Genomic DNA, 23,251 nt, shown 5'->3' with positions numbered 1-23,251 from the left:
AATCGAAAGAGTGCCAATGGTGGGAAAATGCTATTTCGAAGAGATAACGGCCCCCAGAGCGTCTCTTCGTGTTCAGTTTTAACCCTGGGGCCTCGAACTTTGAACTCTGGCTTATGCTACAGCTCACCGTCTTTTCCCAAAATTGCACAAAACAAGCAAGCTACTGATGTAAAGGGTAAACTATGTTTCTCTAGGATAGATTTGGAGTAACTTCCCTGCTTAATGGATTACCGACCCTGCCAAAAACTGCACTTGCGTATACACAGGCACACCAATCCACCAATCAAGCATCTGCCAATCATCCGCGGCGGTGTCTCTCGACTGATTCGTAATTGCAGTTTATTAACTGGCTCTTATTAGAATAAATTAGCATCTAGATGAGCATGAGGCAGATGGAGTGCTGTAGTGAGGGGAATATCAGGCTGCTGGAGAGGAATGTTACACTTCACACCCCTTCATTAGACACCAGTCCTGCAGCGGCACCTTCCCGCTTGTAATGGACGCATCCGACTACAAAATCATAACCCACCCGATAGGATGCGTTAAAGTGTATTTGTAGTTGCAGGCGTAAGGTAAATCCATTCAGATCGTTCCCTGCTGACAGAGGTAAGGCCAACGCTCGGTGGCTCAGAAGAATCAGCCCATGGATCAGGCTGTAAATGAGGAATATAATTAGATAGCTTATCACTTATCCTCAGAATGCTGGCTTTAAGGAACTCTGTGGGGAGTGGGAAAGCTGGAGGCTGGGCGAGAGAGACGGAGAGAGAGAGAGAGGATTGGATTGCAGGGAATATGCTTGTGACAGTAGGAGGCAGGGCCTGAAGTTAATTTTTTCGGCCACCGGCCACTGTGGCAGGTGGATTTAAAAATTCACCCGCCACAGAGACTTTTTACCAGCCTTTTTTTTTTTTTTTTTTGCCTCATAAACGTAAAAAAAATAAAATAAAAAACAAACCCGGGAATTTCACAATATTGTTCTTTAACTTGTAAGAACACACATTTTAGTGCTGTCAAGTAATAATAACTCTAATAACATACATTTAAAAAAAATTCTTTTTATTCATTGATTTTGACAGACACACACACAACATAGTATATACTCAACAGATAGACCTACCGCAGCTCGTAAACAAATCACACGCGGCTGTGTTGATGGCGGATTTAGTCACGTACAGGTCTTACTCTTAACAGCTTTTAGTTACAGCGTTCAGGAACGGTTAAATATGAACTAAATTAATAATGTTATTACTGATAAAATTACCGGGTACCGGACATTTTCTCACCGGTTCCCAACTCCCAACATGCACAGTTGCACACGCACACACATCTGTGCAACTGTCATTGTACTTTAACCTACAACAGCGACGCGTTACATTATCTCATCCCATCTCATCAACAGTTTCATACTCGCACACGTAGTCAGAAAAAGAGCCTCATCTTCTTTCTGATCGCATGAACGTTACGAAACAACAGTCGCTGTCATAAATCAGCCGCTCACGAACCTTGCCATTGCCGCCGATTGTTCACTTTGTATTAAAATGTCTTCTTTACTTTTCTTTTTCTCATCCTCATCTTTTTGTTGGCTGTTTGTTTTGTTTCAGCTGGCCTCTTTACCCCAGTAATGTGCCGCCACATTTTAGCTAAAGTCCACCGCAATAGCGGACTTCGTTGAAATGTAAAAATCCTAATGAATCACTCAATTCTCATTGGCTACCCGCCAATGTGGCAGGTAGATTGACAGTGTTACCCGCCAATAGCAAAATTCACCCGCATTTGGCAGGTGGTCGGGTGTTAATTTCAGGCCCTGGTAGGAGGCGTTCAAGGGTCATAATGTACGCATCATCATGGGGTGGTGTTGTGTAAAGTGGCGTCACCCCGCAGAATCCAATCCCAAAACTATTCAAAAACAGGTTTGTGGGAGTAGTTTATTCAATACATAATGATAAATATAAAAACAGTTTGGATTTTGTATACAGAGCCGTCGCAAGGGCTGTGCGAACTTTGCAACCGCGCAGGGCCTCGCGCCACTAGGGGGCCTCGCACTCCAGCCGGGTTCCAATTCTGATTGGTCGATTTTTTTTGACGTTTTAAAATCATCAGACGGAAAGCACTAATTGCTAATGGGGGTGTTTTCAGAGCACAAATCCTGCATTTGATGAACTCGTTCATCAAAATGAACAAATCTTTTTTCAGAGTCAATTGGTTAATTCGAATTGACTCGGAAAAAGATTCGTTCATTTTGATGAACGAGTTCGAACAGGAGAGTCACGAACGTGCATTGGCAAGACGAGCATTTGAGCTTATAAAACTTAAACTTTGTTATTTGTTTTTTTAAATGAGCGATCGTTTCGCTTGATAAGACCCTTATTCAATTGCAGTGAAACGGTCTTTTGGACCTTGAACTGTTTGGTTCCCATTGAAGATTATATGGAGAAAAATCCTGGAATGTTTTCATCAAAAACCTTAATTTCTTTTCGACTGAAGAAATAATGTCATGGATATCTTGGATGACATGGGGGTGAGTAAATTATCAGCAAATTTTTTTTTTGTTTTTTTTGTTGTTGTTTTTTAAAGTGAACTACTCCTTTTTAGCTTAAGACAACTCTTTCAGTCTTTATTTTAAAATCAAATCTCCCATTTTGACACTTATTAGAAAGCCGTTTTTTTTTTTAGACAACTTTTGGCTATTTTAACTAAAAATCATTATCCTGGGGTATGAATAAAACAAATGGAAAGGACATCATTTCAGCTTTCTTCATTGTTTTTTTTTTCTTTTACTGTATGTGTGCAAACACACTTGTGCACACACATACACTTAGACAAGTATATATATTTCCCTGTGTTTTTTTTTTTTTTGGTCCTCAAATGTGCACCAGTGCACTCATGCACACAAACCAGAAGTAGCAACCTTCCACAGAGACGCATATGTCCCATTTCTAAGCCGAGTTAATGTATTTTTTCCCGGAGACATAATGTACTCTTCCTGACATACATACATGAACGCTTTCATGCACAAATATGTTCCATTAACCCAATAATGAGTTTGCATGCCATCGAAAACACACATAAACAATGTGATTAAAAAAAAAAAACATCATTCCATCAATTATTATACTTTCAGATTGCAGCTAACTGCAAGTGCTTGCTGAAAGAGTGCATGAACCTGTGTGCTGTAAGAGGTGATTCGCAGATTGTAGCCTGTGAAAGGGTTGGACCTGGTTTGTTTCGCCTCATTTCCACTGCCATATATTTTCATTACGGTACTCCAAGAGGGCTGAACCCAGCTCCATGAATAGTGCACGCTCCGTGGGTCCTCTTGCCCGCAGATCCAGCGAATAAACGCAGGACCTGGACTCCTCTTGACCTTGGGCACACAACGCCCTATTTTTAAATGTCTTCCCTGAACTCACAGAAGTGCCTAGAAACTACTTCCCCCTTATTCCTTTCAACCTCATTTTTGTAAATGTTCCCTAAAGCACTTCACCTCCACTCCATTGTGCCTTCACCCCATGGCAAAGCACATCATTTTCAACCATCCATCTATTAAAGAGTCTTCACACTTTCACAGACTCCACAGTTGGTGCCATTATCTGAGCGAGTCAGTGGAGCTTGTGTGATCTGTCTCTGGAGTGTGGTCATGCCTAAAATAGGAAAGGTTAATGATCTCACTGTATAGGATTTGTATCTGTTCACATACAAAGATACAATTACGTATAGACAACTGTGTCAGAAATTGTCGCATCGATACTGGTTTGTATATTACAAACATTTTCCCCTGCATGTTGTTAACATTCATAGTCTGTTCTCATCCCAAGGCGTCATCGAATTGGTCACGCTTTTGACATTGCGTCTACATCCACCCTTTAGCGTCAACATGAGACGCAGATGGGCCAGAAGGCGCCTCCTAGTGGTCTAACCCTAACCCTACCCCAGACCTACACCTACCCATAACCGAAGCGTGTTATATTGACGCTAAAGTGTGTCATGTGCATCGGATGCTGACGCATGGTCAAAACATCAGTCAGATGACGCCCTAGAATGAGAATGTGTTGACATTCAGCAGCAAGAAAACAGATGCCTTGTAAAAATAAAACAATTTCTAATTTCTACTTGCAATATGTCAAGTACACTACACTACTGACTGAGCACAACAGTTTATAAGCCTAAGCCAAGGGTACATTTATTTATTAAAAAATAAAATAAATAAATGAATAAAATAAAACTTTGACAAGTGTTTCTAGAGCATTAAACCAGCATAATACAATAATTTCTGAAGGATCATGTGACACTGCATACTGGAGAAATGATGCAGGAAAAATATCTATATTTTAAAAAATAATATTATCTTTTTGTTTGTAATATTTCACAATATACTGTTTTTTTTAACTTTTTTTTTAAATGCAGCCTTGATGAGCAGAAAAAAAAATCATTTATTTGAACAGTAATGTACATATAACAAAACAAACAAATTGAATCCGCAAGCCATATCCACAAGCAACATCACAAATAAATGAACATAAGGACACATTCAGATATTAAATCCCATTAAGGCTCAACATACACATGGAGAAATGAGATCTGAGGATCTAGGCAACAAAAATCAGAAAGCAATGTGCGACCATTAGCGTGTTTTCTGCAAACGGTGTCCCCTGCTAGCTATTTGATTATAATTAAATCACATTGGCCCTGAGAGAACGCTGGAACTCTCTTGTCTATATTCCGAGTCTCAGTATGAGCTCTGGTTTCCAGTGACGGCAACTGGGAGGAAACATTTATTGACAAATTCCAAACAAGTGCATTTTTGTTAGCATAAATTAGTTTTTATGTGACTCAGTGAGCATCAAGCTAGCATAGGTCAATTATTTCTTATTCGGGCTCTAGTTCCCCTCTTCATAATTCTCACTTGCGTTCTCCCTTTCATTTTTATTTTTTGAAAGACAAAGCTCTGGTCATCAATCATTCTTCACGTCAATGCTTTTGAATTTCACTCAGGAGCACGTGTTGACGAGGAAGATGTGAAATGATCGGCTTCATCTCCCAAATGCACCGTAACTTGAAACAATCAGCTCCATGCAACAAGAGAGTCTGCGCCACATGTTGCCACATCAAAGCTGCGCTATAGGTGCTCGAATCTAACATCCAACTCTCGTGTTCACTTCCAGAAATGAGTCTGAACACAGCTTGCAGTCCTCTTGAGGCTTTTAGAGCAAAAGGGCTCGCTTATTGAAAAGAATAATAAAAAAAAAAAAATCTTGCTGTTTGAAATCTAAAAGACAGATCCATGATCCAGATCCACGTAAAATGAGGCAATAATGATAATAAACAAGGTAAATGGGTAATTAGTGAAATAGCAATCCAGAGGAGGTAATCTTAGATACTCCATATGCACGGTATCAACAAACAAATTAATGTATTTTTTTTTTCTGCAGATGCTTCTTAAGAATTATTGCATAATTATTAACACATTCTCGTAGAATATGAAACCACATTTGCTTTACTTCACTTTCAGTAAGCGGATCAGAATTTGATTTTAACTATTGAGAATTGGCCGGATTGTAAAAAGTGATATACTAATTTAATATCAGACCATTGGTGTGAATCTTCAGGTCGAGTGTGATTCGATTTACTCAATTCTATTTTGATTCAAAAGTGATGTCTGAAAATTCAACTGAATTCAATGCACAATTCTATGGACAGTCATTTGATTAAGTATTCTTATTTTATTTAAAGGTTAAACAAAGTATATTGCCACAGCCTGTTCTCACGTAAATGCGTCTCTATAACACGCATTGTGTATTTTTGATTGATTGATTGATTGATTGATTGATTGATTGATTGATTGGCCTTTATTGTCTCCTAATGGAGAAATTCATCTTAGGCATTTGAGATAGCAGATGCAACACAACATACATAACACATAACATAATTACCTACACATAAAAAAAACTAACCCACACACCCTATTTGCTGTTATTCAATATTTTTATAGAGAATGTTACAAATGAATATTTAAACATATTCAGTCTACAGTTTGGTAACCTGTACCTTTTACCTGAGGGCATCATCTCATACTCACTGTAGAGAACATGATTCGGATCGTTAGTAGTTATTGTCGTGCAATTTCAATGCAAAAATGAGTTTTCGCGTGCATTTGATACGCAGTTCATTTGCGCACCCCACACCACTACTAAACCTACCCTAACCAACCCATGCGTCTCCCATTTACGTAAAAACCTACCCTATCTCACGACCAATTCGTACGAATTCGTACGAGTGATTAAAAAGTGGCTAATTCGCACGAACTCACTCGTACGAATTCATACGATTTGTCTAAACCCACGTGATGGTTAGGTTTAGGGGCGGGGTCAGGTCATTCTTACGAATTATACGAATTGGCCAATTCGTAAATATGTACGATTTAGCAAAATCGTACTAATTTGTACGAGTGAGGTCGTATTAATTGTTACGAATTAGCCACCTCGTAAAATTCGTACGAATTCCCGTGAGATTGGGTTGGTAAAAACTTCTATTAGAGTATAAATACAATACGATAAACACACTGCGTGCTATAAAGGCTCTTGCTAAGGTTCCTTACTTCTATACCTGTTGTTTTAGACGCTATAAATCAACCCCAAAAAATATTCACAGATGGCAAAAGAGTAGCAGAGCCTTCGGCAACTTTAGTTGCCTGTGGGCTTAAAGGTGTTAATGCTGAGAAACATGATGGGAAAGTGTTTGATCTTTTCATAAACCTCAAGATATTTTTTCTACAACCAGAAAAAGCAAAAACCATAACCACATTTATGAAGGACCCAGGCAATCCTGAACTCTCCAGGAGTCAAGAGCGAATGCAAAGCAGAGGTACTCTTCACTGTCCCCTTAAAGAACAGAATGCACTTGATGAAAGTGGATGTCATCTGTAATTTCTATAATTCCCGTGTTCTCTATAGGGCTAGAATGAATGTCTGACTTTGCATATTAACACTATCAGTCATAACAGTTCTTTATTGATTTTCTTTCATTTCACAGCACCAAACTGCATTAGTGATTCGAAACTTGCAGAGGAATCATTCAGCGCAAACACAATTGTCACTTTGGCTGAACTTCTCTTATTTTCCACTCACGTCAAAGCCGTAGCCCATGGCAAATAGCTTCGGAGAGAAAGGAGCTTTTAAAAGACGTGTTGGATTTTGCGAATGAAAGCTGTTGCGCGGCTAATGCATGCCGCCTGAATTTCAAGCGGCCGTAATGAAGTCATTTATCTGAGAGTAGCCAGTCTCCCGCTATTCTCCTGTGTTCATTAGCCTGTCACAGCCTAAGAAACAGCTCCTCATGCAATTCTTACTGAATATAATCAGCATTAGCCCAGAGAAACAGCAGACCGAAGAGTAAACATCAAACTTCTGTCAGAGTCAACGTGAATGCCAAAATAGGTCTAAATCATAGCTGTCGCCTGGATCGCTCGCACCTTATTTACTTACACGTGCTCCAAACGGGGATGTTTGCAACCGTCAAACGTAAAGTGACACACCTCAAACTCATTAGCCGTACACCTTTTAGAAGAGTGTCAAACTCACCGTTTACGGTGAGGGAGACTTCCTTCTCAGCCGCTCCGACGCGAGGCACCACCGCACGGCACACGTACTTCCCGGCATCCTCTTGCCGGACCGATTTCAGTGTCAGGATGTTCTCATTGCTCAGCACCTGTGGTCAAAAGTCAAAGAAGTTAAAAAGGAGTGCAAAAGGAGCTGGCCAGAGTTAAAACGAATCAGGACGGATGGGCAGCTAAGCTTGGGAAAAGGGCCTTCTTCTCAATTATTAAAATCCAATTTGGGTCAGATGAGGAGGACCGTGTGAACATGGGAGATGGTAGGTGACAGTCAACCGGGACAGAAATAAGACTGGTCGGTTTCCCCCAATGTCTGTGCCAGCGTACTGTACGGACGTGCCCCAAACAGAGGCACTATCCGTCTGCGAGGAATAGGATTGCAGGGAATCTTAAAAATCCTAATGTTTGCCATTGAAGTACAGCTCTGACCGTACCATCATGTCCAAAATAAAAGTCTGTGTTTACATTATATATTTGTGTGTGCTGTATATAATTATTTTGTATATATATAAATACACACACATGCATGTATATATTTAAGAAAATGTGTTATTCATATATAAAATATTTATATTTATATAATATAGATTATGTATTTATATATATATATATATATATATATATACAGAATTTAAGCGCAAATAATTTTTAAATATATACATGCATGCATAGGTATTTATATATACAAAATAATTATATACAGCACACACAAATATATTATGTAAACAGAGACTTTTATTTTGGATGCGATTAATCGCAATTAACTTTTGCACAGCCCTAAAAAAATACAATTTTTTTTTTTCTATTCGGTTCCTGAGCTGTTCAGGAATAAAAGGCATTAAGGTATTAATAGATCAAAGGTTTTATATGTAGAATATCATATTGAATATTGTAAATGAATGGAAAATCCAATAACAAGATAACCAATAACTCTTCTTCTTTACAAAAATGAGATGTTTGTACATTAATGCACTATTATTGTAGCTAAAATTAAAAAAAAAAAAAAAGTGATGGTTGCTGTAAGAGAACTGTATGTTTACTTAAAGGGCAATGTCCAACAACAATTTCTAGCAACTTACCACCCCAGAGCCCCTTTTCATCCATACAATCGTTAAAGAGGGATTTCCTGTCCAGGCACAATTAAACACAGCATCTGATGCTAGGTCAACCTGTAAAGACTGGGGCTCTGCAGCCATCCGAGGTCCAACTGGAGAAAAACAGACCAGGTTAGAAGTTCTACTCAGAGAGCTGGTCACATTTGTAAGCTTGATTTAATATGAGATTGAAGGAAGCTGAGAATTATGTCTCTCTTAATAATGCTCCTGATATTTGTGGAGATACACTCTAAAAAATCCTGGGTTGTTCCAATGTTTTCCAAAAAATCCAACGTTTGGGTTTGTCCATATTTGACCCAAAGTTGGGTTAAAACAACCCAGCATTTTTAGGGAGTACCTTCAAAAACTATGAACCAGAGGTGTCCAAGCCTGCTCACAGTGGGTCTAAATCCTGCAGAGTTTTGATCTAACGCTAATTTAACACACCTGGACCTGCTAATCAATGTGTTTAGGGTCATATATATATATATATATATATATATATATATATATATATATATATATATATATACACACACACACTAGATCACTAGATGTCGCCTTGGCAGTTCTTTGGAACGAATGGGTCAATAGAGCCACCATTATGGATCAGGGGAGCCCCTCCTCTTTAATGCATATACTCAAAAAAATGCTGGGTTGTTTAACCCAATTTTGGCTCAAATATGGACAAACCCAAATGTTGGGTTAAAACTGTTTTAAAATTTTAACCCAACCCAAAAACTGTAAATTTAACCCAACGGCTGGGTTTGTCCATGTTTGACCCAAAGTTGGGTTAAAACAACCCAGCATTTTTAGAGTGTATGTGTCAATGTAGGCAAAGGTCTAACGGAAATATAATCATCATAAATCGTCATGAATGTGGTTTTCTAGTTTTTTTGGTTTGTTCCAGTGGTCAGACATGTATTTATCATTGATTCCAGAGAAAAAAAAAACATTCTAGTTCAGATTTCATTTATGTGACCATCCATTTTAAGCACAAAAGTCAGAAAATCCATGAATTCGAAGTACAGGCGGAGATAGCAGCGTTACCTATAGCTAATTCCTATGACAAGATGCCTGTTCCAAGATGGTGGCGGTTTTGACGCATGCTTAGAACCCCAAGGCGACTTCTAGGGTCTATGGTTTAGGATTACCAGAAGTGTGCATGTATGTTGGAGAAAGTGATAGCTCTGCAAGAACGTGGTCCTCCAGGATGGTTTGGACACCTCTGTTATGAACAAACAGAAAGAACTCACAGTAGACATCCACGTTCCGACTAATGTTGGTGCTCCCGAGGGGGTTCGTGACCTCACAGGAAACTGGCTCAGTGAAGAACGAGTGGTCCACTACGACTTCATAAGTGTCTCCTGAAACCTCCTTTATCACGCTTCCTCCTTTTGCCCACCTACAAGCAGTGGAAAGTGATTATTACAAATATTAGTACTAAAAGTTAATGATGAAGCACATTTAAAAGCCAGCGTACTTGATGGTTTTCATATATTTCATTTAGCATCGAAAGACAAAATGTTGCAGGATTTCATTGATCTGTACACTCAAAAAAGTGAAAAAATGTTATTAGGGGTACAACAGCTTGTCACTCAATCACTTATCTGGAAACACTTCAGAAGTTTCAAAGCGCATTCTGATTGGTTGAATTCTACATAGTGTCTGGGATTAATTTTAATTTAAATTTCATTGTTGCTATTTTATTATAATAAATAAGATATCAACCACACACTTTATATTTATTTTGTCACATGCTAGCGTTCTGTTTAGGATTTTAGATACCTTTTTTTTAACACAATGTGTCTAGCCACGGATAGCACATCATGTGCTAATGATACACATCTAATGTTATAATATAATGTTTTACACATCTTTAGGTCCCACTTTATATTAAGTGGCTTTAAGTACTATGTACTTACATCGAAAAATAAGTACAATGTACTTATTTTGTTCAGATTGTATTGTAAAACACTTTTGTTGCTATTGAGGTGTGATACGGGTAAGGTTAGGGTTAGGTGTGGTTGTATAGGTCGGTTTAAGGGTGGGTTAAGGTGTAAGGGAAGGGTCAACTGTGTAATAACAAATGTAATTACATTTATTAATTACAGCTGTAATTACATGCAGGTATTTTCAAAATATAAGTACAATGTAAAAACATGTATGTACACAATAAGTCCATTGTATCAAAGTATTAATTTCAATGTAAGTACATAGTACTTAAAGCCACTTAATATAAAGTGGGACCCATCTTTATTGCATTTCGAGTGTTAAAATCATTAAAACAGGAACTCACCCATGAATGTGTAAAAATGTCATTAAAATGTTAATGTAAATAATTCAATGGTTGTGTAAGGCGATTTTTTTAAGGCGATCTTTGAATATGTCGTGATTTGGTTAAACCATTTTAACGGATTTGAGTCATTACATCAAACTTCAGTCTTATACATTTAACCCACATTTTATAAATTCTTGCTATCTACGATGATTTAATATAACTCAATTGTAAAAGTAGTATTTGATTTGTAACCCCATTTAAGCCTAACTTTTTCTTTTAATGGAACAGAAAGCCTATCATTACAAGTCCCTGGCAGATGTCACAGGAAAAGAGAAACCCGATGCAGAGGTTACCATGGCAATAACAGGAAAACCTGGTGTCTAATATATTTGCTTCAATCATAGTCATCAATGAGACATGATAGCTGTCTGTCTGTAGTTGAGACCGAGAGAAAGAAAAACAACCACCTTGTGTTGGAGCCGATGTATCCTAGTTGTGTTTGAGGAAATTACAATACTGTTATATGACAAATCATAAAAAGTGAGATTTCTCTTGCCTCGGCATGTTTTTTGTATGGATACCATGTTAACAACACTGAATGGAGCCAGACTGGCAAAAACAAATCCTGATCCTCTCTCCACACAAACCCCATATACTGTGCCAATTGGCACTTTTCCACTGCTGGTACGGCTCGACACGGCACAGCTCGGTTCGCTTTAGCTCAATTACTTTTCCACTGCAGTTAGTACCGCTTTAAAGTGGGTGGGATTAGTTTAAAAGCAGTCGCCACAGCGGTGGCTGTTACTGGCTATTTAAATCTAGCGGGTTTGGTTTCTTGCGTCGCAAATACAGGTTACACTTTATTTCGATAATCACTTTAGACATTCTACTAACTATAAGTAACTTTTCAACTACATGTCAACTAAGTGTCATTAAAGTATTAGTAGACTGTCAGTAGACTGTTAGGTTAGGTGTTAGAGTTCAGGTTAGGAGAACAAGTTGACTTGTAGTTGCTAAGTTACTTACAGTCAGTTGAATGTCTGTTGAGGGGCCAACAAAATAAAGTGTTAGCAGATATTAAGCTGACAGTCTACTAATACTCTAATGATAGTTAGTTGACATGTAGCGGCAAAGTTACTTATAGTTAGTTGAATGTCTAAAGTGGACTATCAAAATAAAGTGTTACCCAAATACAATGTATTTGACGATTAGTGACGATTCTGTCTGACCAATCAGTGATCTACAGTGTTATACATCACATTTTAGTACCGGTACGGTACGATTGGAATCTCAACAGACCAGGTACCATTTAAAGTGAGCTGTACCGTACTGTACCATGCAGTGGAAAAGCACTATTTGAACGCATTATCATCCTAGGGCATCATATAGTGACACTTTTGAAATTTCGTCTAAATCCAACGCACATGGCACCCTTTAGCGTCAATATAACACGCTTCAGTTATGGGTAGGTTTAGGTCTGGGGTAGGGTTAGGGTTAGACCACTAGGAGGCTGTTATGTCTTCATGACAAGAAGCACAAGCTAGTAGAATTCTCTCAATAAACTTTTTAATAACTGATGTACAAGCAGAATAACATGCAAGCACATGTAAGCACAAGCACAGTGTTCACTCTCCTTCTTCACTCTTTTACTACAGCACATATCTCTCAGCTAAGGCGCTTGAGTGCCACCTAGTGGATTATTAACGTAAGGATATCACATTTTCCCTTCTTAGTTAAATGAATTCTTCCTGTAGCCAACAATTGACATGAAATATAAACAAAGAAAATCCAACCCGTAATGTATCAACAATTTCACAAGTATAAGAATACACTAAGCAACACATTACATGAATACAAAGGTGCATTTAAACAATGTGAACAAAACTACTCAACTGCAATTCAGTCCTTGATTATTTATGCGTGTGTAATGTGTGCAAAAGTCCATGTCAATTTCTGAGACTAATAAACATAGTCCTTTAGCCAACCTGGCTCACGTCTTTGACGTGTCCCACGTGAACAAGCATCAGAAGACACTGAGTTTCCAGACAGTGGAACTTGAGAAGGAATCAGGTTTCCTGCATTTGTGGTCAGTCTATTATCTGTTGCATTAGTCGGCACAGATGCAAGACACGATGCATGCCACTTCTTTCCATCATCCAAGAGGTAGGTGTAAGGACCAACTTTTTCTCTAACCTCAACTGGAGGAGTGAATCGTGGGTGTCCTTTTGGTACATGCACTGACTTTTTTATACGCACTTTATCCCCTTTTCGGAAAGAAGAATGATGCACTCGATGCTTGTTATCGAAACGAGATTTCATGACATCCTGACGTGCTGAAACACGTTTCTGCAGCTCTTTAGATTCACGGCCAGAAGGTGAGGGTTTCAGAACATTGAGGCGAGTACGCATTTTCCTCCCATGAAGCAATTCAAAGGGGGAAACACCTGTCACAGCATGAGGTGTAGCACGATAGATTTGCAGGAAGTCAGTTACTGTTTCTTTCCATGGTGCTGATTGTAGGATTGCTGATTGAATTGTACTTTTCAGAACTCTGTGGAAGCGTTCAATAGCTCCATTCGCAGCCGGATGATACACTGATGTGCGAATGTGCTTAATATCTCTGTTTTTCAGAAAAGCAGCGAACTCTGGCGAAGTAAACTGAGGCCCATTATCACTCACCAGAGTGGTCGGGTTCCCATGTCTGCTGAAGACGGAGGTAAGAAAAGCAGTCACCTGTTTTGTTGCAATAGATGCAGTAAAGGCTACCTCAGGCCATTTACTATAGTAGTCAGTGAGTGTCAGAGCGTATCGACAGTCCCAGACAGCAGTCTCGAAAGGACCCACAATGTCTATTCCCAGCTTTTCCCAAGGTGCAGATGGTAACGGAACAGGCTGGAGGGGCACAGCAGAGGTTTTCGCAGTTTTGTCCAGGGAAAGACATAACTGACAAGCGGTAATCTTTTGTTCCACAAGTGTGTCCATTCTGGGCCACCAATACATGTCACGCAGGCGTTGCTTTGTTCTTACAATCCCCTGGTGGCCTTCATGTGCAATGCGAATCAGTGACTCACGAAGTTCTCCAGGTACCACCAGTCTAGACCCTCTAAACACAAAATCAGCTTGCACACTGAACTCATGTCTCAGTTTGTAATATGGGCGTAGAACAGGATCCAGAGCAGCAGAAGATGGAGGCCATCCACGGGTAATTTGTGTGCGAAGTGCAGAGAGTTCCGAACAACTAGCAGAGGCAGCAGCAAATTCATCCTGAGATATGGCAGTCGGACCAGTGGACAGGAAAGCAACAAATTCGGGCTCTGTATCTGGCTCAGCATCCGAAGTCAGAGGCAGGGGCAGGCGGGACAAACAGTCTGCAGTGTAATTTTGAGATCCAGCACGATACTCAACAGTGTAATTAAAACAGAGCAACCGAGCAGCCCACCGAGCTATGCGCATGCCAGCTCTATCAGTCCCTTTTGTGGTCAGTAACGTCGTCAAGGCTTGATGGTCAGTCCGCAGAGTAAATTTGCGACCCCACAGGTATGTCCGCCACTTCTCCACTGCCCAAACGCATGCCAGAGCCTCCTTTTCGACAGTGGAGTATTTTTGTTCAGCTGGGGTGAGTGTTCTGGATGCAAAAGCGACAGTACGTTCTTGACCATCAGTGCTTATTTGTGCAAAGACACCACCTAGTCCGTAGGCAGACGCATCAGTAGAAATGACCACTGGCAGCCCCGGGTCAAACAGTGAAAGAGCAGGACTGTTTACAAGTAGCTTTTTTACTTCAGCTAAGCTTTGTTGAGCTTCATCGGACCAATGAAATCCACTCTCATCTCTCAGGCAAGCACGCAGAGGCATCACTACGGAAGCGAAATTAGGAATGAACTTGTTGTACCATGAGAGAAGACCCAGCAGGGAACGTAACTGAACAGCATCTGATGGCGCAGGTGCATTGATTATTGCAGAGAGATGTTCCTGATCCAGCTGAATACCCTGTGATGTCACCATATGTCCTAAAAACTTCAAGCTCTTTTTTCTGAATTGACATTTAGACTCATTCAACACCAACCCAGCATCTTTGAGACGTTGCAGCACATTCTCTAGTGCTTGATCATGCTCCTGTAGTGAGCGTCCCCACACGATGATGTCATCTAGATAGTTCGCAACGTTCTGGAGTCCTTTTAGAATGACAACCATCATCTTTTGGAATGCAGATGGAGCGGATGCCAAACCATAAGGTACCCTGCGGAACCTGAAGAGGCCCTCGTGCGTAATGAATGCGGTTAGGTCCCGGCTGTCGTCATGAAGAGGTACCTGATGATATGCACTTTCTAAGTCGATAGTTGAAAATACAGTTGCACCTTGCAGTAATGTCATCATCTCCTCCATGTGTGGCAATGGGTAGCTGTCTACTATAACTGCCTTGTTGGGCCCTCGCAGATCCACACACATGCGGATGCCCCCTGTTTTCTTTTGGACCACAACAATTGGTGAAACCCATGGAGAGGAGTCAATTCTTTCAATTACACCAGCATGCAAGAGTCGTTCCAGTTCGGCGGAAACAGCATCTCTGACAGAAAAAGGTAAGCGACGCAATTTGTGTCTGACAGGAGGAACAGAGTCAGAAATGTTTACCTTGTGTGTAAAGTTTTTTACACAGCCCAATGCAGTACGCTGTGACGGAGGAGTGGAGAGGGCACAAACTGAAGCGGATTGTGGTGGCGGCAGCACAGTGTTTCCGTCAAATCGAAGCTGGAGTCCCTTAATCAGGTCCATGCCTAACAAGGCTGTGCCATTGTCAACAATGAAGAAATGTGCAGGGCAGGTAATGCCATATTTAGACACTGTTGCAGGTAAACATCCAAGCACTGAAATTGGTTCTTGCAAGTAAGTGACTAAACGGGCAGATGGTGCTTGTAATGGCACAGTGCGAAAGTGCTGCTCATACAATTGTTTCGGCAGAATGGACACTGATGAACCAGAGTCGACTGTGAGTTGAAGAGACACAGGTGTAACAGCACACATAGCATTTATAGTTACATCACACATCAAGCGATCAGATGTTCCAGGTAGATGGAGAACACAAACCTCTGGTAATTCAACTGAATGCACTGAACGAGTAGGAGCAGAACGGCAGACACGTGCAAAATGTCCAGTCTTATTACAATTTTTACATTTAGCAGATGCAGCAGGGCAGTTCTGTGCGTTTGCAAGATGTCCAGTGGACCCACAGCGAAAGCATGTCCGAGCTGAAGAAGCAGTATGAGGTTTTGATGAGGTACGTGTTTTGAATTTGGCCTTTGAATGCTGTCGTTCCGACACAGAGGTTGCATGTATGGCTTGTACTGGAGCAGAAGTATTTGTAGTCATCGATTTTGCCTGTGCATCAGCGGCCTCTAGCTGCGTGGAAATTGTAATTGCAGTCTCTAGTGTCAATTTAGATTCCATTAATAATCTTTCCCGAATGCGAGGGTTAGCAATATTCTCTACCAGCTGGTCACGCAGCATATCATCAAGACTGTCATCAAATTCACATGTAGTTGCCAAATCTCTCAATGCAGCAATATATTGCAGTACCGTTTCATCTGTCCTCTGCACTCGTTTCCTGAAGGCATGTCTTTCCACGACCACATTTCGTTTTGGAATGAAATGCTCCTTCAAAGCTTTAACAGCAGATGCAAGATTGTCACCGGTATCAGGCAATGTATAAAATAGTCTCTGACCTTCAGTTCCGAGGCAATGAAGAAGTAAAGCCCGTTTTCTGGCTTCTGGCCAGGAGTCTCCAGTAGCATTGATGACTAGCATGTAATTCTCAAACATCCTCAGCCATGTTACAAGTGGTATAGCAGGCTCACCGGGACAAGGCAAAAATGGACTGGGAAACGGTGCACTAACTGATGCCATCCTCAGGAAATCTTGTGAGAATAAATCGTCCTCGTCGCCAATTTTGTTATGTCTTCATGACAAGAAGCACAAGCTAGTAGAATTCTCTCAATAAACTTTTTAATAACTGATGTACAAGCAGAATAACATGCAAGCACATGTAAGCACAAGCACAGTGTTCACTCTCCTTCTTCACTCTTTTACTACAGCACATATCTCTCAGCTAAGGCGCTTGAGTGCCACCTAGTGGATTATTAACGTAAGGATATCACAGAGGCGTCCTCTGGCCCATATATATCTGCGTCTCATATTGGGTGCCATGAGCGTTGGATGTAGACGAAATGTCAACAAACTGAGCCGTACCGTACCATACCATGCAGTGGAAAAGCGCCAAAGCATGCCGTACCGAACCGTACCGTACCATGCAGTGGAAATGCGCCATAAGTGAGCCGAGCCGAACCGATCCGTACCAAGCAGTGGAAAAGCACCAAAGCATGCTGTACTGAACCAAAGTGGAAAAGCGCCAAATGATACTAGATGTTATGAAACTGTAGGCGCTCTGCATGAGGAAATGTTCGTTTACCGGTATGTTAGATGAATGCAACTTCCGGCAGGACTTAGTTTCTCCTTAGTTCACTTGCTTAGTGTAGTTTGTCATTCCCTGTTGGTGACTAAGATGGGAATCATCTATACAAGCCAAAGCCAATTGAGAATGGGTGTCACCCCCTGACACTAGGGTACATATTTCAATAAACGAATATATTTAATGCCAGTTAACTCCTCGCTGTTGAGAAGTATCGCTTTACAAAGCCAGTTTGTCAGTACACTGAAAGCAGCCGGCACTGGTTGAACAGTGCCAAAACTTCACTATTCACCTGCACTGTGGGAGTGAGAGCACAATTCATTACCTCTGCAACTAACTCATGCCATCTGTGGGCCCGATAGAGTGTCGTTTAAATCATAACAGTCTCCCTCTTGACTAAATTAAAGTAAGGAGGGAGAGCAGTTGTAATTGGCCTAACTAGTGTGCTTGAGAAGCAGTGTGCCATGTTGTTAACATAAGCTTAGGACACAGTCTGCTAAATCTGCACAGGCACACCTGTGCCTCCAAAAATATTCAAATCAGTGCAGACGGCTGTGCATATCGTCTCCGTCCTCGACAGAAGTGTATATGCATCACTCTGAAACTTCATATTCATGGGCAATTACAGAAGCAGTCACCTGCTATACGTCTACCAGAGATTTTTTTCTTTCTTGCAGTAACATATAAATTACACAGAGCTTTTGAAGCTGCTACTTTGTAATTAGATGAGATGATTGACTATGCCATAATTTAATTCAGCTTTAAATAGCCTGTTTATTACAAGAGCCTAAGAGGATTATTATCATCTTTTTAAGTAACTAGCTTATATGTGTGCATTAGCTGCGTGCGTCTTTCATTATTCACTTGTATCAATACAATTATTTTTCTGTTTATTCAGTCTTGGCTGTGGTCCCTTATGACAACTGCACATCTTTCCTATTCATTTAACTATCAGTCAGTAAAATGGGATAGCAACTATTGTGACAGACAATATTTATGAAGCGCTGCTCATACAAGCCTCAAGTTACCAGAACTTTGTTTACATGTGCACTTCTTCTAAAAATATCTACAGACCCAGCAATAACTTCTAAATTCACTTTTTTTTTTGTAATGTCTATTTAATGATTTCTCCATCTTTCACAAAGTATTTGAATCATTGGGAAAACCAAATGCATATTGCACATTTTTTTTCATTGACAGCTCAACCAATAATTCAAACTAGTATTCTGAAAGCACAAAACTATGGCAAGGGTTGCATGTTGGTTTTAAGCCTATGGGATGGCAGACTGGGAGGTTTGGCCGGTGGAGAAGGCAAATGGTGGGCTAGTTTTGCCAGCGCCGAAGGATTCAGCGCCGCACACTGAAAGAGCCAAAACATCCGTGAGCACAGCGGCTCCACTGGGCTTCAGCCAGGGTCTTCAAAACAGAACAAACATGACCCAACTGAGTGCCTGTGTAAACTTTTGTAAACCTGAAGACTCCTTTTATTATTCTGCAGTGGAAGGGTACGGTATCAGGGGGGATCGAATGTTTGGCATTCCTATAAGTCACTGCTCTAAGTGAATCTTTGCTGTAGGTTCAGACATCACTTTCAAAAAAATAAATAAAACTAACAGCAACAAAAATACAACTTTTTTTATTGGTAGGAGAGGCATACCTTTGGGGAAAAAAGTACAAGAAAAAAGTACTTATTATGGAAATACTGACACTTTTGACAATGCGTATACATCCAACACATGGCACCCTTTAGCATCAATATGAGACACAGATATATATGGGGCAGAAGGCGCCTCCTAGTGGTCTAACCCTAACCCTACCCCAGACCTAAACCTACCCATAAGCGAAGCTTTAGACGCAATGTCAAAAGCGTCACCTATATGATGCCCTAGGATGAGAATGCGTTGGTTTTTTACATGTACATTCAGTACAGCACACTTTTTGTCTAAAGGATAGAATAATTGTGTGGTAAACAGCAACACAGATTGGATTTGATAGATATAATGTTTCATTTTTCGTACTGGGGAAAATTAGGTTTCAATATTCATCTGCATGCTGACAGGTGCCGGAGATGATGAGGCTGTCTTCTCCATCCTTCTCCCCCAGTCTGGGATAACGCCACACACACTTTCTAGGTTGCAGTTCACTCCATTATGATACCATCACGACATGGACTCATATTGGCCAATCTAGCAGCCAGCAGGACAGATGCCCGGTGTTTAATTTTCTGTTTTGAGATATCGGCTGCATCTGTTGCTGTTGGTTAGTTTTCCATGTGCTGTTCCCTGGTTGATGAATCATGTCTGGCTGCTTCTGAGAGTCGCTGGGGAGCGCGGCCATGGAAAACAAACAACGGAACCGCCCGTATCTGTGTGCGCACATCAAACGCTGGATAAGCAGAGCAAGCAGCTCACCATGAAAACCTCTTCATCAGCTATATCAAAGACATCACTGCAGAGACGCACAACATGGCTTAACTATCCCCGAAACAGACAACTAACAAGCGCAACGCGCAAAACATAATAGCTATTGTGATAATTGGGGAGTAAATCTGTTTGTTTGTTTGTTACGTCAATCAAAGGGCATGTTTACTCTTTTCCTTTTTTTTGTCAACCATATTGCAAGGGATAGTAAATCTATGGCAGATAGAAGAAACTAAAAACGTATATATCACAACATGGTTTCAATACAAAGCACCCTTTTACAAGTAGAAATTCGATAAGAATATATATTTTATAGAGCATATGATTGTTCTTGCATTGTTTGTGCATAGTAAACAAATTACATGGTGAACGTTTGAAGAAATCAGACCAATCATAAAGGCAATCACAATCATTTATACCTGGCTACATAAAAAATAAAGTAACTTTCTTTTCGGGAGCTTCCTCTTTTTCTTTGACTGAAAATATCTGTAGCCTACTGGGAGTCGAGAGAGTGGTAAAGTTACTTATTTACAGGACATATTTATAGAAAGAAGTCCTGTAACTAAGTTAACAAATAAACAGAAGCAGACGCGACTGAAGAAGTGTGTTCTTGTGTGAAACCTAACAGTAATTTATTTCTGTGTGACTAATGTGACGAATAAAGAAGGCATAAATACTAATTACTAGTGCAGTCAAACGATTAAAATATTTAATCACGATTAATCGCATTAATGTCATAGTTGACTCACGATTAATCGCACATTTTAATCTGTTCTAAATGTCTTTCTTTTTGTCCCATTATTTTTTCCTCAATTTAATGCTCTAATCAACATGGAAAAGTGGATCGGCTTGTTTTGTGCAAATGTTGCGCATATACTGTGTTCAATTTCACACTAACATTCTCACTTGGAGCAAATAATCTCTCACAAAATGTAACACTGTCCATCAATAAAAGGGTGAAAGAAATACTTACGAGGTCCTGATATTGACGAGGGGGCGGAGAAGTTACAGTACATCAGCTGTGCGTGTGTCTGTGTGTGTGTTTCAGACTGGACGTGATCACTTTGGTCTTGTCAATGGAATCTGGCAACTATTAAAAGTAAAATTTCCATTCAGAATCTTATTGGCATCCATTTCTGGATCTCGCGCTCGTCATCCACTCAAAACGTAACGTTAACCTATTATTTGGCTGTCTCGCAAGCCTAAACAAGTGTGTGCGGCGTGTCTGTTGTTTTGTTTACGGTCTAGCTACTGTAGATCCGCTTGCGCTTTGGTCGACGAAGCAACAAAACGTCGACGCAAGCCATTGAAATGAATAGGTTTCATAGCGCTGCGCCACGCATGCCGCGTCCTGTTGCAAAAGCATATGAAAAACCCCACAAAGTTTGCTAGGACAAAAACACCGTTAATCGCGCAATAAAAAAAAAAATTGACGCCGTTAAAATGGGATTGCGTTAACGCCGGTAATAACGCGTTTAACTGACTGCCCTACTAATTACAATAGTTCATGTTTTTCACTGTGTCAAGTTGCAGTTTGTTTGAAATTACAAACCTGTTCAACTGAAGGAAAACTCGACAAAGCTTTTTGGTACATAACGGCCACCGTAAATACAACATGCATTTGAAAAAGCGAGGCGCTGGAAAGCACAATTTGTTTGAATGCAAAATACAAGTTCAAAAATCTCACACAGACACTTCTGGGGCAAATGAAGTCCACACTTTTCCTGACTCCCATATCATAAAATGAACCAGAGTGGTAATGATCCATCTCAGTGCACATGACTCTTACCGCACCATTATGTCGACACCACAATAATAGCATTTCTAGTTCTTTAGTCCCTTAATCAATGGCCGACAAAATTACCCCACGTTAATGTCAGGGACATTTCAATGCAGCATGGCACATGAATCCTTCTTGGAAGGCTATCATTAATTCTAACACTCTCTGGCTCTGATATTTTTATTGCTCTCCCACAGTGAAAGTCATCAAAGCGAGCGTCAATCAAGGCATTTATTAAATTCACAACTGAGATGCCACTAAATTCCCTCAGATCAATGTCAGCACTTGGTGCGGGGCGCGTAGACACGGACATGAGAAAGAGGAACTCGGTGCACCGTCCTGAGACGGATAGCGTCATATAATTAGAAAGAACATTTCACAAATTCTGATACGATTCTCAATAATACGACGTGGTGAATTCATGGGCCGTTAACATGTGATGCTAATGATGCTTTCAGAAACCCAGGAATGAAAGAAAACACTGTCGCTCCGACTCCTTGCTTAAGGCAAAATCATTCCTCGCTCCGCACAGCTCACAGACTCGAAATATTTGCAAATATTGCAATAATGAAGAATATTTGCATGTACTGTCAGTGCTGTTTCACCACCCGATTCTCCAAATTAACTGTGCAAATTCTGTGAAATCTATTTATCTGTAAAAAAATATGTTGTAAATGCAATTTGCACAATGCAGCTATGAAAGATGCAGCGGACTACAGCAAACTGGCTTGGTGTATTGAGACTGTACAGCGTTACTCCACGACGGCAACCCAGACACATGAAACAAAGATTTTTTGGAGTATTTTTTCCATGAAAATATTTTACCAGTCTTTCTGCTTAACAATTTCATGTTTAATTCAATGTGTTACTTGCCATTTTTTTAATCATATGTCAAATTTTATTGTAAAACTATTTTTTTTTTTTTTTTACAAAATATTTGTAAGGAAACATCCTAACAATGTTTACTGAAAGTCAACTGTGTGAAAATATGTATTGCAAAACTCACATAAAACCTGATGCTATTATAACCTACTGAAGAAAAATAAATAAATAAAATGGCTAAATAAAATATGTGCTCTGCCTGGTGGTTTTGTGTTGTACAGCTGTGCAGTCCCTTTCCATCTCTCTTCCCTCTCCTTTACTCTGTCCCTCATCCACTAGCTATCTTTTGTTTCCTCGAGCTGAATTGAGAGTGAATATTACTCCTACAGATATTGTACGTCAACACCCAATGTCACGGACCTCACAGGAATAAAGGAACAAAGAAATCTATCAGATAAAGAAAAATACAAAATGTCCATGGACAACTGCATGACTAGAAATAGTTACACACCGGCTAAAGCTAGAGTTTAAAGGTTCTGGAAAAACATTTTCAGTACTTGAAAGATATGTAAAGAGCAATAAAACCTATACTAAATGAAGTACACTTCATCACAGCCCGTTTTCATCCCAAGGCCTCACATACTGACGCTTTTGCCAATGCGTAGACATCCGACACACATGGCACCCTTTAGCGTCAATATGAGAAGGCGCCTCCTAGTGGTCTAACCCTAACACTACCCCAGGCCTAAACCTACCCAATAAAGGGTGCCATGTGCGTCGGA

The 23,251-nt window shown here is 40.2% G+C and overlaps 1 protein-coding gene across 6 annotated transcripts in view; it reads right to left on the bottom strand.

Annotated features, from left to right (window-relative positions):
- kirrel3b (kirre like nephrin family adhesion molecule 3b) overlaps nt 1-23,251 on the bottom strand; it is a 216,534-nt gene that overhangs the window by 19,945 nt on the left and 173,338 nt on the right. For all 6 annotated transcript variants that reach the window (XM_039647441.2, XM_039647443.2, XM_089135277.1 and 3 more), the window contains exons 7-9: nt 9,960-10,108; nt 8,689-8,816; nt 7,578-7,704 (exon numbers count right to left, since the gene is read on the bottom strand). In XM_039647441.2, the coding sequence (XP_039503375.1) occupies nt 7,578-7,704; nt 8,689-8,816; nt 9,960-10,108 (404 nt within the window). The remainder of the gene's footprint in view (nt 1-7,577; nt 7,705-8,688; nt 8,817-9,959; nt 10,109-23,251) is intronic.

This window comes from Pimephales promelas, chromosome 10 (assembly GCF_988280905.1).
Source record: "Pimephales promelas chromosome 10, fPimPro1.hap1.1, whole genome shotgun sequence".
NCBI classification, from domain to species: Eukaryota; Metazoa; Chordata; class Actinopteri; order Cypriniformes; family Leuciscidae; genus Pimephales; species Pimephales promelas.
This window is presented reverse-complemented; position numbering and strand designations above follow the sequence as displayed.